The 17,105-nt window shown below is 45.7% G+C and overlaps 1 protein-coding gene across 1 annotated transcript in view; it reads right to left on the reverse strand.

Moving 5' to 3' along the window:
* The window catches only part of FANK1 (fibronectin type III and ankyrin repeat domains 1), a 25,911-nt gene extending 13,904 nt beyond the window's left edge, over positions 1-12,007 (reverse strand). Inside the window, exons 1-3 of the mRNA XM_024751575.1 lie at positions 11,881-12,007; positions 10,720-10,897; positions 3,124-3,248 (exon numbers count right to left, since the gene is read on the reverse strand). Coding sequence (XP_024607343.1) covers positions 3,124-3,248; positions 10,720-10,897; positions 11,881-12,007 — 430 coding nt within the window. The remainder of the gene's footprint in view (positions 1-3,123; positions 3,249-10,719; positions 10,898-11,880) is intronic.
* Positions 12,008-17,105: the final 5,098 nt, after the last annotated feature.

Below are 17,105 nucleotides of genomic sequence, written 5' to 3' on the forward strand. Positions count from 1 at the left end.
CAAAATATGTGCTTTTGTGATTCATTAAAGCACTTTCTAACCGAACGCAAATGATCAACCCACAGAAGCATTTTCACTTGTTTTATAGAACGTGCGCATTTTTAATTCTTTGTTTAGCCTGATCTGCCTCCTTAAGAGAGTCCGCTGTGGATACAATAAGAGCAGCAGCCAGAAGCAAGGGTTACCTGGTCCTTCCCACCCAGGAGAGCGTCCTGAGGTTGAGAGCGCATCCTGGCTGCAGGCACGTGTGCTGTGACCTGACACTCGGCTCCCAGGGCATCACCAGGAGCCTCATCTCCAGCCCACCCTCGTCTCCGCAGGAGGTCTTGTCTGATGAGCCACGGAAGCCACGGACTGCAGTGACAAAGGCCTTGGACCTTTGGACCAATTTTCCGCGGCTGCCTCTCAGAAGCAAGGAGAAGGCGCACCTGGCCTGCAGGCACCGCCCTCGTCAGCCGACAGACCGAGCGCTATGCCGGTCTCTGCCTTCCTAGAAGAGTTCCAGATGCTGCCCTGACTCCATGTGACCTCTGGCCGAAGGCCCAGGAGCCCCTGCCCTGGCTTTGAGGTGGTATTAAGGATCCTAGGGGCCGCCTACCGCAACTGGCTCTATGCCCAGTTCACCCTCACTCGGCAGGTTCAGGGGGCCTCTCCCCAGCCAGTGGCAACCAGATCCATCTCCCAAGAGACAGGAAGGCAAGCTGAGCCAATCAGACCTCCTCCTCCCCCCAGTACTGACTGGGGGCTTTTCGTTCGCCATCCATCCAACCGTTTCTTAAGGATCTTCTATAACTAGACATGACTGACCCATCACCCTGGCCCCTCAGGAGCACGCACGGTAGGCGGAAGACAAAGAAGATGAATGAATACGTAAAATAAGAGGCAAAGGAGCGTTACTAGAGGTGGTGAGACAGCGCCCTGCGTGGGAGCGAAGCGGAGTGCAGAGCAAACGAGGGGAAGCCACACGAGGAATGGCCTGGAACAGAGCTCTGCCCCGGAGTGGGCGCGGTAGGCCCAGCAGTGGGGAGGGAGGGCACCCCAGAATGCAGGGGCAGAGCCAGAGGAGTGCAGCGGTGGGTGGGGGGAACGGGAGGGGGCCCGAAGGCGGCCCGGAGGAGCTGCCCTCCAGAGCCTCTTTCCACACGCTGGGCTCCCTTTGCCCACTTTTCTCCTGCCCCCCTCTCCTCCATTCTCTGTGCCTTCCCTCAACACACAAAGAAGTAAGGCACTGCCTTCTTTTCTTACCCCTAAAAACTCCAGGAGCTCAATATCTCCCATAGAAAAGCAAATGCTTTCACCCTTACCAGATTCAGGGCCAAGCCCTCTTTCCTGACCCGCATCTCTGGAATCGACCATTTCACATTAAAAGTCTCCTCTGAAACTCTATTTCTCCACGGCTAGCTGAGCACTGTTTGGGGGGTGCATATGGCATCACCACCCTCAGGCGTTAACTAAATTCTCAGTTCGCTAAACTGAGAGCCAATCCCCTAATGCCTTGTTTGCAACGGAAGGTGTTATGAACCAACTCAAAATCTGAATTACCTTTCATCTGCACAAAAAACGTCCATCAGTAAATGCCTAAAGGACATAACTGAAAGTCACAGAAAAAAAAAATATATATATATGTATACAAGCCAAATGCTACATTGACTGAAATTTTAAAATAACGTTTAACTCACAAAAATTTTAAATAATGTTTAACTCCCTTTGTGCAATCAAAAAAAGATTTGTCTGGGGGCTTCCCTGGTGGCGCAGTGGTTGAGAATCTGCCTGCCAATGCAGGGGACACGGGTTCGAGCCCTGGTCTGGGAAGATCCCACATGCCGCAGAGCAACTGGGCCCGTGAGCCACAACTACTGAGCCTGCGCGTCTGGAGCCTGCGCTCCTCAACAAGAGAAGCCGCAACAGTGAGAGGCCCACACACCGCGATGAAGAGTGGCCCCCGCTTGCCACAACTAGAGAAAGCCCTCGCACAGAAATGAAGACCCAACACAGCAAAAATAAATTAATTAATTAATAAACTCCTACCCCAACATCTTCTGTATTTTCGGTGGGTGGGTATTTTCAGAAGTGAAAAACGCTTCTGACCGTTTTAATCTTCACAATATTCTAGTTCAAAGATGGCACTTCATACACACACACCTTCAAAATGTTTTAAAATACCAATCACAGGGACTTCCCTGGTGGCACAGTGGTTAAGAATCTGCCTGCCAATGCAGGGGACACGCGTTCGAGCCCTGGTCCGGGAAGATCCCACATGCCACGGAGCAACTAAGCCCGTGCGCCACAACTACTGAGCCTGCGCTCTAGAGCCCGCGAGCCACAACTACTGAGCCCATGTGCTGCAACTACTGAAGCCCGCGTGCCTAGAGCCCATGTTCCGCAACAAGAGAAGCCACCGCAATGAGAAGCCTGTGCACCACAAGGAAGAGTAGCCCCCGCTCGCCGCAACTAGAGAAAGCCCGCGCGCAGCAACAAGGACCCAACGCAGCCAAAAATAACTTAATTAAAAACAAAAATTCTTTAAAAAAAAAAAAAAAGAAAGAAAGAAAGAAAATACTGATCCCAGAAAATATTTGCACCCTTAGATCTGCCCTGGGTAAAGGATGCGGCCTCTGTCCCCACCTCTGTGTGGGCCCCCTCTCTGCGTCCTGTGGACAGAAGCAGCGCTGTTCACTGTTCCTCACCCACAGGTTCCCAGGGATCAACTTGACACTTGCTGTGTCAAGTCTTGACGGATACACTGAAGCTGTCCAAAAGGGACGAAACGCTGAGTGGACCTCTCACCTGAGGTCGCCCGGGGGGCAGCCTGTTTCTCCGCATGGGAACCCTTGCTCGGCCCGCACCCTTCTGGCCCACTTCCTGAGAAAGGTGACTCCATCCTTTTTTCCTGAACGTGCCCTCCCAGGGAAGTGCTGGCTCAAAAACAGCTCTTGCATTTGTTCAAGCGTAATTCGACCTCCCTTATGCGCCGGCCAGGCCCGGCCAGTGAACAATGTTATCACAGTGCTTAGAAATGGAACGGTTTCTGTTTCCGGTAAGGCCGAGCAGAAAGCAGAATACCTTCACCTTCACATTGCTTGTCACCTTTAGACAAATGAGTTTCGAGTTCTGCATACTCACTGGTCGTAGATACCGAGACCACCGGGCTGTACTCATGCTCTCCGGAGGGGCTGGTGACCTTCAGTCGAAACCTGTACAGGGTGCGTGGGTCCAGACCTTCCACGACATGCTTAGTCGCGTATCCCCTAGACGGAAGGAGACACACGTGATGATGACACCAGGTAATCGGGGCAGCGTCCTCTGAAAGGTATTAGAAGGGCGAGTGGAAGGGATTTCTGAGCACTGTCTACCCCCGGTACAGAGCTGACCTTGGTGGCTGTCCGTCTCTCACCCTGGGCTGAACTCTTGAGCACGGAGGACAGGACAGGACAGGCGTCCACCCCTGCCCGGCAGGTGCCCTCGATGCCGCAGCCCCCCTCCCCCAGGGCTGACGTACAGCTGGCTCGCGATTTTGTACTTTGGAGAAACGATCACGTTAACCCATGATTTTTTTTTTTTGTCCTCATACGGCAAAGTTTCACAATTGAAAGCTAAGCTCGGCAGTCCAAGTAGCACATACGTGATTGCTGAGTGGGGTCTTTGGGTGGATGGGCGCCGCTGTGTACCTATTGCGGGCAAAATCCCACTGCAGGGAGAGGGCGTGACTGGTCGGAGCCCCCAAGCAGCTGGGGAGGTGGGCAGCACAGAAATGACTCTCCTATCACGCCACACGGTCAGGTTCACCTAGGAAAACGTTTGTGGGAAGCAGGTGCTGAACACTTGGAGAGCAGAAAACTGATTAGAGGCTGCGATGGAAACCTGCAGGCCTCCAGGCAGAAAGATTTGAGTTGGATCGTTTGGAGCTGAAAAACGAGCACCAGGAAACGCAGGCGGGCAGTGCTGCCGGCTCAGGAGACGCTGAGACCCAGTGAAGGTGCCGAGACCCCGGCCCTCTGGCCGCAAAGCAGGGCCTGGGGGTCTGGTTTTGACTTGCCCCACTTTCTAGGATACCAGGTCTCCAAAGGTCCCAGGAGTTGTATGTCTGTCCCAACAGTCCCAAAATCTCAGCTCCCCTTTGCTGCCGAAAACCTTTATTAGCATCTCATTAAATTCCATGTATCTCTTTTCGAAGCCTTCATCTAAATCTTTCTCTCCTTACACCTCAAAGGCTTGATCTGTATGTGTGCAGGGCGGGTGGAGAGGGAGTGCGGATGTAGTACCTCCAGCTCTTTTCTTCTTTCCTGCTTCCACACCCAGCCCAGGCCCTGCCCTCCTCCCTTCAGGACACTCTCCACAGCCCCTCGGAGGCCAGGCTTACCACCTTCTTTCCCATTTTCTATCTATAACGTTCCCTTCATTCTCAGAAGACTTGTACAGAGGCCAGAATCATGCTTTGGGGTTCACAACTAATCTTTCAAAAACATTGATGTGCTACGTAAATATGTATACAGCAACTCCTTTCCATGCAACTCACCAAACCTATCTAGTGCCCACTGCCTGGGAGCTGCTGGGCTGGGGGTGCAGCCCTGGACCAGTTCAGGGCCGAGATGCATCTGTCAACTCCTGCTGATGGGTGCAAGAACAGGGGCAGGCCAGGACAGTGAGGCATGACAGCTGCATCAGGCTGAAATGACAGCGCTGGAGTTGCCATCATTACTGATAAACCCACTGGAAAAGTAGTGTCTCCCCAAAGATGCAGGCACAGTGCCCAGTGCATAGACAGCCAAGCCCACCATTGCTCCAGGGGGAGGAGAACCCTTCAGGATAGTTTAAGACCACCCAGAAGGCCTTCTAGCTCCCAAACTCACCCATCAGACAAGTAATTCCTCTACCGTGAGGAGTGAGTGAGGGGAGCGGGGGCCCCAAAGCATGTCCTTAGCAGAGAGGCCTCTGATGTAAAGTGAGACATGGGGCAAGCAACTTCCAGAACAGACAGGAGGATAGGCAGGGGAAGGAAGGATCCAGGCAGTCTGAGAAAGCCACGTGGACTGGAAGGACAAGGAATTCCAGGGGAATGAATAGTTAGGTGAGAGCAAAGGGTAACTGACAGAAAAATCTAGTGCCGGGTGATCAGGCAGGTCTGGATCTGTGCTCCTGAGAGGAGTCTCAGCTCAGAGACCTGGAGAACCATGTTTGAAAACAGGAAATGATTTCCAAAGACCCTTTGCCCTTTGCGTTTCTCTCCCTTTGTCGATTATCCAAAACGTAAAATTTTAAGCTGAAATGAAGTCCAGAATACTCGGAGATCCCCCCTTTTCTGCATCACAAGTTACTCCAGGCACCAAAACCTAAATGACTTCTTGGGCAGAGCTCTAACAGAGCCAAGAAGAAGATGGCGGGGGACAGGGGGGGTGGCGTTGAGGCCCTTCTGACCTTCGTCTGTGTTCTCCTGTCCTTCAAGGGTGGACGCAGCCCTCTTCACTGAGACTACCCTTCCCTGAAGCATATTTCTCTCCACCTAAAGAAGCCACGTCAGTCAAGGTGGCCTCTAGCTACCCCTCCCATCCTGCAGTTGCACGTACTCTTCCCACCGTTAAGAGTCAAATTCCTCTCCCCTTAAATAGGATGGGATGTGGCAAAGGGATGCTATGTAATTCTGGGCCCAGCCCTAATACGCCTGGCAGCTTCTGCTCTTGCTCCCTTGGAAGCCAGTTGCCACGTAAAGATGTTCAACTTCCCCACTGGAGGGACAGGTTGCCTGGTGAGAGTCACTGGAAGATGCCAGACAATGAAGGAAAACACGGGAGCCCGGTCAGCCGCCCACTGTCTCCACTGCCCCAGCAGAGGCATCAGACACGAGTGACACCACTTGGATCCTTCAGCCCCAACAGAGCTGTACCAGCCAAGACCACGTGGAACAGAGACTTGCCCTCCCCACGCTGCCCAAATTGTAGGATCATGAGCAAGCGTGTATTTTACACTTTGACCAAAACCACTAAATTTGGGACAGTTTGTTATGCAGCAATAGGTAACTGATACATCATGTACCAACAACAAAGAAACTATAATAAAGACAATTAGGAAATGATACTGACAGCCTTAAGAAGCCAAAAAAACAGAAGTGTTAAAACTAGATACAAATATATTTACCATGAAAGAAAAAGCTCTGAAACCAAGACAAATGTTCAGAAAAGCTGCATGGTCTAAAAATAAATAAATAACAACAACGATAAACTAAAATATATCAGCTTGGCACAAAGTAATCTTGTGAGTGGGTGGGTTTTATTGTTACATGAGCAGAGGGGCATAACTATAGCTATTTGAATCATAGAAACTGAGCCCTCAATTTGTGGCATCTGAAAAGATCTTTAGGAGCTCAGTGAGACTACAATGCTCAAACCTCAATGGAATTTAATTGCCAGGTTGGCAAAGACTTAACATAGTTTCAGACCAAAATAAAACTAAAAGTGCCCCCAATAAAATCCAATGGTGCTAAACATCATAAGCTCACCATGAAGCAAACAGCACCTTCATAACCCCTGGAAAGATAAATTACAGAACCATCTGAGAAAACAGATGCCACTGGGCACAGTGATTGGAGGCTGGAGGCTCTCACAGCATCAGTAGAGGTGGCCCCATGGAGAGGACCAGAGACACAGCTGCCCACTAGGGTCCTCCACGACTATAATGCAGACACAGGGGAGACACCAACTGCAGCACAGACACAGGGACGTCTCAGAGCAGCTGTGTATCGAACGTCTGGAGATGCACTTCTTTACACGGCCCAGGCATGGTAGCTCAAAGGATGAAGCAATCTTAGAACTTCTCCAAGTTCTATTTCCAGTAGAGGAAATATATCAAAGTGTAAAGCATACCATTATCTCTGTTATCAGCCAAAGCAAATATCTGATGCAAGAGCTGAGCAAACATGAAACATAACAAAGTACTGAAATGCCCAGAGACTCAGGTTCCCAGACTTCTCTTCTCCCACTATGTTTCACCCCCAGCTTTCCAATCCCACCACCTGCTAATGACTCTGAAATCCATTTCTCCAGCCCAGACTCTCCCCTGGCTGGTTCCTCCCCAACTGCGTCCTTGATGTCTCCACCTGGATGCCTGATGGTCCGCAAACGAGAGAGTTTGCTGCATCCCGAGTCTCCGTGGTTTGAGCTGCTCAGGCCAAAACCTTGGTGCCACCTGTGGAAGACTGGATTTTGTTCACAGGTACTTGGTGCCTTCCCAAGGATTCTATATCCCAGTGCTGTGGAGCTCAGACGTGGCAGGACTCGCTCTGAGCAATGAAGTATAAACAGAGGTGCAGTGTGTCATTCCGGGTGGAAGCTTCAAGAAATGGGGAGCCCCAACCTCTGCCTCTGCTGGCACCATGAGTAGTCACGTTCAGGCAGAGGTCACTCCACCAGCCTGGCGACACACCACAGGTGTTCCGTGTGGGAAATACACGGCTGCCGTTGGGAGCCACTGAGCTTCCGGAGCTGCTGCTTCCTGCAGCCCAATGGGGCCGATCCTGAGATGCTACAGACGCCCCTTGACTACCCTCTTTCTTTCACATCCCATATCTGGTGCACCAGCAAATTCTTCAAACCTATCTTCACAAGCCCTGATTTCACCACTTTTCACACTCTGTTCTGTTACCTCCCACCTAAATGATTGCAGAAGCTTCCTAATTAGCCCTCCCTGCTCTGGCCGCCTTCCCTCCTCACAGCCTGTCCTCCACTCAGCAGGCAGAGTGACCCTCACGGAGCATATGCACCAGACCCCTCCCCAGTTTATCAGTGTCCAGTGGCTTCTCACCGCACAGAGTGACAGCCCCCAAGACCCGTCCCCGCGCTGGCCCCATCCCATTACTCATTCACTTCACTCGTGTTTCTGGAACGCCAGGCACGATCCCACCTCCAGACATTTTTGCCTACTGTGTCTTCTGCCTGGAATGTTCTTCCAGATACTCATGAGGCTCCAGATACCCCTCACTTGCTTCTTTACACAGATTACCTTCTCAGTGAAGCCTTCTTCACCTCCACTCCAAGCCCCCAACTATTCTCCTCTGCTTTCCACTTGGTACTTAACCACCATCTGACACTCTATTTTTACTCATGCATCTTATTTATCGTTTGTCTTCCTCATCACGAGGGAGGCATTTTTGTCTGTTTGTCTAGTGCTGTATCCCCAGCATCTAAAACAGTGTGTGGCACATAGTAGGTGCTGACTGACTGAATGAAATGCGTGATAAGGGTACCAATTATCATAGGAATTTAGCGGGGTAGATAATAGGATAGTAAAGGGAGCTTCTCAGTCGAGATAGAATCTGATTTGGGTGGAAGAAAGGATGGAGCAGGGGAGATTTGTCTGAACAGAGAAAACAGCTGAACACGCATGCAGGAGAAGTCAAGGCATACTCGAAGGATGGTAAAGCAGATTCCGTCGGAAGGTTTATGCCCAGAAATAAGAAACAGCAAGAAAGGCAGGTTGTGGGAAAACTGTGAAGGGCATCAGATGTTAGTGTAAGGAGTTGGACCTTCATTCTTCAAGAAATGGAAACCCCTCGAAGACAATTTGACAAAAGGAAGATTAAAAAGAAAATTAACCTAGCAAGATAGAAGGAAGGGAGAGAGGGCAATGGCCAATTCATTCAATCAGCAAATAAGCTGGACGGTTGTAGGACCTGGGGATTCAGCAGTGACTAGTCAGAAAACAGATCCTACTTGCGTCCTAGTAGGGGAAATGCCACAACCTAACAAGGGAAAGCATAGAAGGGATGTGCAATGGGAGATCTCATGAAAACTAGATGTAACTGGCTGTGAGCAGAGCCCACGTCAAAGACGACAGCACTGATTCAAGACTGGCTGTTGGAGAAGCTGAACAGAAACTGACAGGTCAAGACGAAGTTCTTAAATCCACAATCCCAAGGTCAGATAGTCTAGATAATCGCTTTTTCAAAGAAAGGCATTTGCTAGTTTTAACGATACACCTAGGGAAAAGCGATATAATGGAGAAAAGAGGTCAAGATTAACACAGTCTAACTCCGCCACCTAGTGTCAAGGTTTGTGCTAATTCTCTGAGGGAAAGTGAGCATCTCACAACCTCGCTTAGAGTTGGGGGTCTGAGGCCTCGCTGCTGGCTCTGCAATGCCAGGCAACCGTCCAGGTGAGTTCCCGGGCCAGACAGCACTCAGGCCTCTGGGGAAAACATAACAACACAGAGACACACAGGCTGGAGGCCAGTGGACATGGCTGATCACCCAGCAAAGGAGAAGTGGAGACACAACGGAGCATCCAGGACAGCCCCACCTAACCTGCCCAAGCATGGTTTGTGGTGCAAGAGAAACATAGGAAATAAAATACCTTTTCTCTCTCCACAGAAATACTTGTTATATCATCATTCATGCTTTTGGGTGGAAACTACTTACCAGAGAATAACACATGACATGACATGATTAAAATAATATTTCAAGTAGTCGGGCCAGGAATTATTTTCATATGGCAACTACACTTCAGGTAAATGCATGTTTTCTTTTCTAGGTACAAACAGTCGTGCATCAAATCGCAGGGATACCATGGTTCAGGTAACAGTCGAAGCCTGCGTATGTACCCTCACATCAGCACCCTTACCACAATGCCACCTGGAGAAAAGTCCAGCAAAGCGCTGCAACTGTCCCCTGACTGCAGCAGTGCCAGGATGCCGGCTGTGATATTGCCCTACAGTTTTCCATAATGTTACCACTGGGGAAAATGGTACAAGGTACATGGGATTTCTCTGTATTATTTCTTACAGCCAGATGTGAAGCTACAATTATGTCAAAATTAAAAGTTTAATATAAAACCATATCTGCAACTCATTTCTGGTCTTCTTCCTAAAACACAAAGTCATTTTGCAAGCAGTAAAGCTGTCAAAGGAAGAAATAAGGATTGAAGTGATGGCTAAGAAAAAAAAAAAAGACTTCTTGATTATTCCTGTTGCATTCATTTACTGACACAATAAATATTCTGAGGGCCTCCTATGTGCTGACACTGTCTTGGAGCTGGGGAAAGAGCCTTAAGCAAGCAGGAATCTTACCTGCTTCTCGTGGAGTTTAGATGCTGGTAGGGAGACAGAAAATGAACAGTAAACAGTAAAATGACTCCGGCAGAGCTAGGCTTCACAACGCAGATGAAACAAGGTCATGGCAGAGAGGACAGCTGCGTGGAAGAACAGCTACTTCAGGTGGCCTTTTGAGGAGGGGCCAGTATTTGATATAATATGTGCATGGTGTAAAGGAACCAGCTGTATAAAAATAGAAAGAAGTGCATTCAAGGAAAAGGCAAAAAAGACAGGTTCTGATGGAGGCTGAGAGAGGTAGCAGGTTGGTTGGAAAGAGTTAACAAGGGAACAGCTTCCCGAGGTCCGGGGAGGTTGTCACATCTGTGAACAGAACAGCCTGAGGGGAACCTCATCTGATTTCATCCAACTCAGCTTTGATTATGTCTCTACGTTTTTTGTTTTTTAAATATACCATTAGAATATTCCAGAAGCCTAAGGGGCTCTCAAAGGTCTAGGAGGTTTAATTTCAAAGTGACTGCTCACCCTTATTTTCCAAAATTCATCACTCATGAAAAGAATGAATGCAAAAGATGCTGACTCATTCCTTCAATTTCAAAATGAGTCTTCTTGGAGACAATAGAAACCATTCCACCTAATCAAGAAATCAAAGCAAAGTGTTAAGCAGTTCAACATTGCACCTACGTATAAATGATACCATAAGTGTGCATTCTGGGGTCTTCTTCTTCAATGGAAAACCTGAACCACTGCTCCTGGGGTCCCTGCTGCTTGACTTTCTTCTCCAGATCCCAGTATAATTCAATGCTGTGATGAGTCACTTTGCCCACAACAGGTGGATGAGGCTTTGAGGATGGTGTGATTTCTAAAAAGATAAAAATTTAAAAATTAAAAAAGATACAGTATTTCAGGACTCTATTTCCATAAGGAAGAGAGATCAGCTGAGTGCATTAGAGCTACTTGAAAATCAAACTGTGTTTTCCTATACGTCAGGCACACATGTGAGTATTCCTCCCTGTGGCTTGAAGAACATCAGAAAAGCATGAGTGATAGAAAATTTGGGTGATGCAGTGAGTTACCACATTCGTCAACGAGCAGATTGTACCATACCCATTGACATCATACTTCACTCATGGACCCTTCCAAAAGGTTACTTAACTTATGGAACTAATTAGATTTTTCTTTGAGCTGATGAAACAGTTTGCTGCTATCATCCTTCAGTGATCTGGCTGGTAAACAAAGCCAATAGACAAATGATATTGCTGGTCCAAATATTTGTAATACAGATGACAAAGTGTTGATATCTGTTCTATATAAACAGCTCTTACAAACTTACCAAGGAAAAACCCAAAGGCTAATAATATCGATCAGGCAAAAGACGAGCAGTAGACAACACAGCAAAAATAACCAACATAATGTCCAAAAAAGGCATTTATATTCCCTAGTGGTTGCAGAAAATGATAATAATTGGATATAGCTTTATATACTGTCAGACACTTAAAAAAAGATGTAACTATTAGAAGTGACAATGTCAGGAGAGGACACTCATACATTGATGGTGGGGAAATATGAATTCTAGCCTTTTTAGAAAGCAATCTGGCAGCATCAATTAAAATTAAAAATACATATACCCTCCTCTCCAATCATGCCACTCTTGGTAAACTCTCCTGCCGAAATCTGAACACACAGGGACATATATACGAGGACATTAACTATTAAAGTTTTTTAGCCATTAACAGTGAATAGGAGATGACCCATTAATAAGAGAATAGTCAAATAAATGATGATATGTCCATAGCATGGAATATTACACAGGCTTTAAAAATAAATTAGTTCTATGCTAGATACCTTGAGAGGATTTCCAGAAGGTATTGTTGAGGGAGAAGTCAAGATGCGGGGAAAAATACAGGATACAGGATATCCCATTTCTGTAAAAGATGGCAGGGGGCACAGCACACACCGAGCTGTTCTGCATCCCGTTGTTCTGTTTCGTGTTAGTTTTGTCTCCCTTGCCAGATTTTAAATTCCTTGAGGGCTGGGTCCATGACTTAACACTTCTTTTAAAACCTCTCTCTGTCCCTCAGGGTCTTTTAGGCCTCAAAAATGTTATTGATATCTGGAGAGAATGCTAATTAGAAAAGATACATGTACCCAATGTTCACAGCAGCACTATTCACAATAGCCAAGACATGGAAGCAACCTAAATGTCCATTGACAGACGAACGGATAAAGAAGACGTGATGTATACACACACACACACACACACGAATATTACTCAGCCATTAAAAAGAATGAAATAGTGCTATATGCAGCAACATGGATAGAACTAGAGATTATCATACTAAGTGAAAAAAATCAGACAAAGATAAGTATCATATGATATCACTTTTATGTGGAATCTAAAAAAAACGATACAGGTGAACTTGTTTACAAAACAGAAATGGACTCAGACGTGGAAAACAAACTTACGGTTACCAAAGGGGGTAGAGGTGGGGAAGAGAAATAAATTGGGAGTTTGGGATGAACAGATACACACTGCTATATAGAAAATGGGTGATCAACAAGGATCTACTGTATAGCATAGGGAACTATACTCTATCTGTGGAAAAAATCTGAAAAAGAGTATATGTACATATTTATATATGTATAACTGAATCACTTTGCTGTATACTTGAAACACAACATTGTAAATCAATTTTTTTCTAAATGTCATTGCTTTACCACATTTGCAGCTGACTCCCACTGACCCTGGGCCCTCCGGCAGTGCAGCCCCAGTGCAGACCAGGCTGCCCTGAGCTTGCCGGCCCCAGGCCAGGAGGAGAGATAACCACCAAGTTCCCTTACGTTCAGATCCCAGAGATACACACTAGCAGACAGCCTGCTGGCTCATTCTTCTCAACTTTATTTTGTTGATGTTTATTGAAAGCATGGCTTAATGGAATTGGAGCAACCTGGGTCTGAATACATGCTCTGAAACCCAGTCAAAAACACCTCACAGTGCAGTTTTTTTTTTTTTTTTTTTTTTTTTCGGTACGGACTGAGCCACCAGGGGAGCCCCCTCACAGTGTTTTGTGATAAATAAATAACATATATGAAGTATCTAAATCAGTTATGGAATATTTCAGGCAATGGTATCCTACACAACAGCTAAAAGGAAGTAGTTCTACACTCAAACCTCAAATGAGTATGTGAAAATCACAGGTTCAAAGGATGCACTACGTTATTATACTGCTTACGTAAACTTGTATAGAACATGCAACACTATATATTATTTATGAATCATAGGTATGTAGTCTAAGTTAACAACACTGATGGGGAGAACGCACACCGCCAGGATAGAGTTCTCTCGCAGAAGTCAGGGAAAGGATGAGGTGTGCTCAGGTGGGGAAGGTGACTTACCACTATATTTGTAAGGTCTCATGCCATTAAGAATTTAAGGCATTTATGGCAAAATTTTAACATTTGAAACCTATGTGGTACATTGGGGTATATGCTGATTTTCAGTTATTTTCATATGTTTGCAATATTGATTTTTAAGACATAACTACAAAAATAAATACTATACATTGCTCTTATGGAGCTGTTGGTTTTCTTAGTGAAACCTATTTCAGTGTTCAAGTACTAATCAACGCCATGGGGAGAGGAATTAATGATCACATACCACGTGTCAGACATGGGTCTTTCAACATGACTCATCTCATTTTGTCCCAGCAACTCTGGCTGGGGAACATAATGGTGACTCACACCCTTACATTATGACACTGTCGCTGAGCAACTCTTTTCTTTCTCTTTCAGAGCCCCCTAAAACCATTCAAAGGCCAGGACTGGTAGACTGTTGTGGATTACCCTCAGTATAAGTAGAAGCTGAGTAAAATTTCTATTCCAAAGACATCTAGCTTAGAAAACTGGGATTAGCATATACACACTACTATACAGTATATAAAATAGAGAACCAACAAGGACCTACTGTATAGCACAAGGTACTATACTCAGTATTTTGTAATAAGCTATAAGGGAAGTGAATCTGAAGAAGAATATATATATAATATATATACGTACACACATGTATAACTGAATTGCTGTGCTGTATACCTGAAACTAACATGATATTGTAAATCAACTATACTTCAATTTTATAAAAGAGAAAAATAACAATCCCATTGTAAATTAAGATAGGTAAGAAATTCTAAACGAATGCCAAATCTCCAAAGGGACCAACCAAATGGTTCACCACAAATTTATATGAGGAATAAAAAGATACCATTCCCAGTTATGCACGTGTCTCTCATGCCTTCTGCTCTTTACTAATCATTGATACAGGCACATAACCTGAGACCTCTACCTGTTAGCTTGGCACTGGCCACAGATGGTCCACCGCCAGCTGCAGGCTCAGGACAGAGTCAGAGCCCCCACTGCTAGTCGTCATCCCCTCTAGATCTGGTACACCGGAAAAGCGGTGGTGTCTAGAAAGTTGATTTATTGTTACTCACTTTTAAGGAGTGATCCAAGCTTCTCAGACCCACAGCCCCTCCGAGGCTCAGCACCCATGAATGAAAACTGACTGAAGGCACGGCCGTCATAGCACGGACTTGGCTGACCCCGAGACACCACTTTGCACCACTTTACTCGCCCAGACCCCAAAGGTCAGTACGCTGACCAGCAATGATGTTCTACATCTTCTTTACTTTGAAGCACAGCTTATCAAGATGCAGTTCTCCAGCTAGGCAAGAGCAGCTTTGGGCAGAAAACTATTAACGCCACACAGGACCCAGAGGGTCAGCCCACGAGTGAATGTCCCCATCAGGTGAGAGCTGTTGGCTTTCTAGGTGGCCAAAAAATAGGGGATGAAAGCAAACTTGTTTTGTTTTGGTTTTCAGCCAACCTAGAGTCATGTGACAGGTGTGTTTTAACTCTTACAGCGTTGTGCCCATATAATGCAGCTTGTGTTTTCTCTTTGATAAAAATTCTGGTATTTTTGTCATGACCAGCTAATACACGTATTTGAGGATGTTTTAGGATGGATTCTAAAATAAACATAGGAACAGGTCACTAGCCAAAGTGCAAACATCACTGTGCCAAGGGAAGAGAGGCCCTGACAGAAACGACAAGTCCCCCGGGTCAGCTCCGAGCCTCCAGGAGAGCTGACAGAAACGACAAGTAACAGGCCCACTCCTGGGAGAACAGCAATGACTACAGCACAAGTTACGTGGCCCTCACTTTCTGACAGGCGCCATCATGAATGCTTTATTCATTCATTTAATTTCCACTACAACTCTATGAGGATTTTTATCATCTCCATTATAAAAAATCTCAGACAGAGAGTTTAAGTAACCTGCCCAAGGTCACAGCGCAGTCCCTGGCAGAACCAGGGTTAAAACACAGGCTGCCTCTCAGCAACAGAGATGCCATATGCAGACGTGGAGTGAAAAATCTACTACTGGTTAGATCTCCAGATTTCCTCCAGCCACTCATTTAAAATCAGGTTTGACCTGTGAACCCGCTTGAACACCAAGCATATTTTTAAATGACCAAGAGAACTTAACAAGAGAAAGGGGAGACAGTGAAAGCCAGGTGATTGTTTGAATGAATGAAGTGTGGGGATGTCCAAGCAGGACTAGGGAGCGAGGGCAGCTCCCTCTCAGCCCCAGGGTCAGGAGGCTGCTTGCCTTCAGGGACTCGGTCCATAAAAAGGAAGATAAGATGGTCTAGGAGGACCACAGGAGGCCAAGAAGCAGATTTGGCCACATTCACCTTGACACTGTGAAGTGGGTAGCAAGTCAGACAGGTGCCTCTTTATGTTCAGCATGGAATGCAGAGGAGGAAAGGTCCTCAAATGTGGGTAAAACAATTAGAGAAAGAACTCATTGATAATCTGAGAAGAGTGTTTGTACCAGGGCAAGGAACAGGGACTATATCAGGAAAGTACGCTAAATTGAGTTGACTACCAACACATGAACAAATTCCTCTATTTTAAATGTTATCATCCTCAAGTTTCACTGTGAAGCTAGAATTGCAAGGGGAGGTAAGTATATCTAGGAGGACAGCCCTGACTCACTCTACTCTGGGATGAACCTACTGGCTGTTTGACAAGTAATAATACATCTTCTTTCCTAAAATGACTACAATCAACATTTTGAAAAACTCAAAAGCTCACCTTTTTTCTATTTCTTTGTTTGACCAGGATGTTTATATCCACATTTGTATTTATATTTATCTAAGTAGAAACGCTATTTTGGGAATTGTTTTCATAAGTTTTATAAGATATATATACAACATACCCACAAACGTATATTCGTAGACACAATTTAGATTTATATAAAAGTTTTAGAACTCTATTTTTTCCTGATTATAAGTATCAGATCTTTTAAAAGGTGCTTTTGCTCATTTAAGTCTCATAACCAGTATCCACATTTGGCCAATCACATAATCTTATGTCAAACTCAGGCTTAAAGTTTATTTGAACTTTTCTAAAGATTACTGACAAAAAAGTGGGGGGGGGGGAGTCTTACTTTCAATTTCGCATCTTTACTTTAAACAACTGATAGGCTCTTTCCATCATGGCAGATTTTTTTTAACCTTAAAAGTTTTTCATTTCATTTCATTTGTTGAGACGTGGATGGATCTAGAGACTGTCATACAGAGTGAAGTAAGTCAGAAAGAAACAAATAACGGGGCGGGCGGGATGTATAATGGGTGAAGGGGGTCAAAAGTTACAAACTTCCAGCTATAAAATAATTGTCACGGGGATGTAACCTACAGCATGGTGACTATAGTTAATATTGCACATTTGAAAGCTGCTAAGAGTAGATCTTAAAAGTCCTCATCACAAGAAAATAAGGGAAAAACGCTTATAACTGTATGGTGATGGATGTTACCTAGACTTATCATGGTGATCATTTTGCTATGTATAAAAATGTCGAAACATTATGTTGTACACCTGGTGTCAATTATTCCTAAATAAAATAAATATAGATACATGCTAAAAAAAAGTTTTCCAAAAAAATGAAAAAAGAAAAAAGCAGCAACAAAACTACCAGGCTGATCTTAAAAGGACGATTATATGAGAATTTACG

This window comes from Neophocaena asiaeorientalis, unplaced genomic scaffold (genome assembly GCF_003031525.2).
Source record: "Neophocaena asiaeorientalis asiaeorientalis breed wild unplaced genomic scaffold, Neophocaena_asiaeorientalis_V1.1 scaffold108, whole genome shotgun sequence".
In the NCBI taxonomy this organism is placed as follows: domain Eukaryota; kingdom Metazoa; phylum Chordata; class Mammalia; order Artiodactyla; family Phocoenidae; genus Neophocaena; species Neophocaena asiaeorientalis.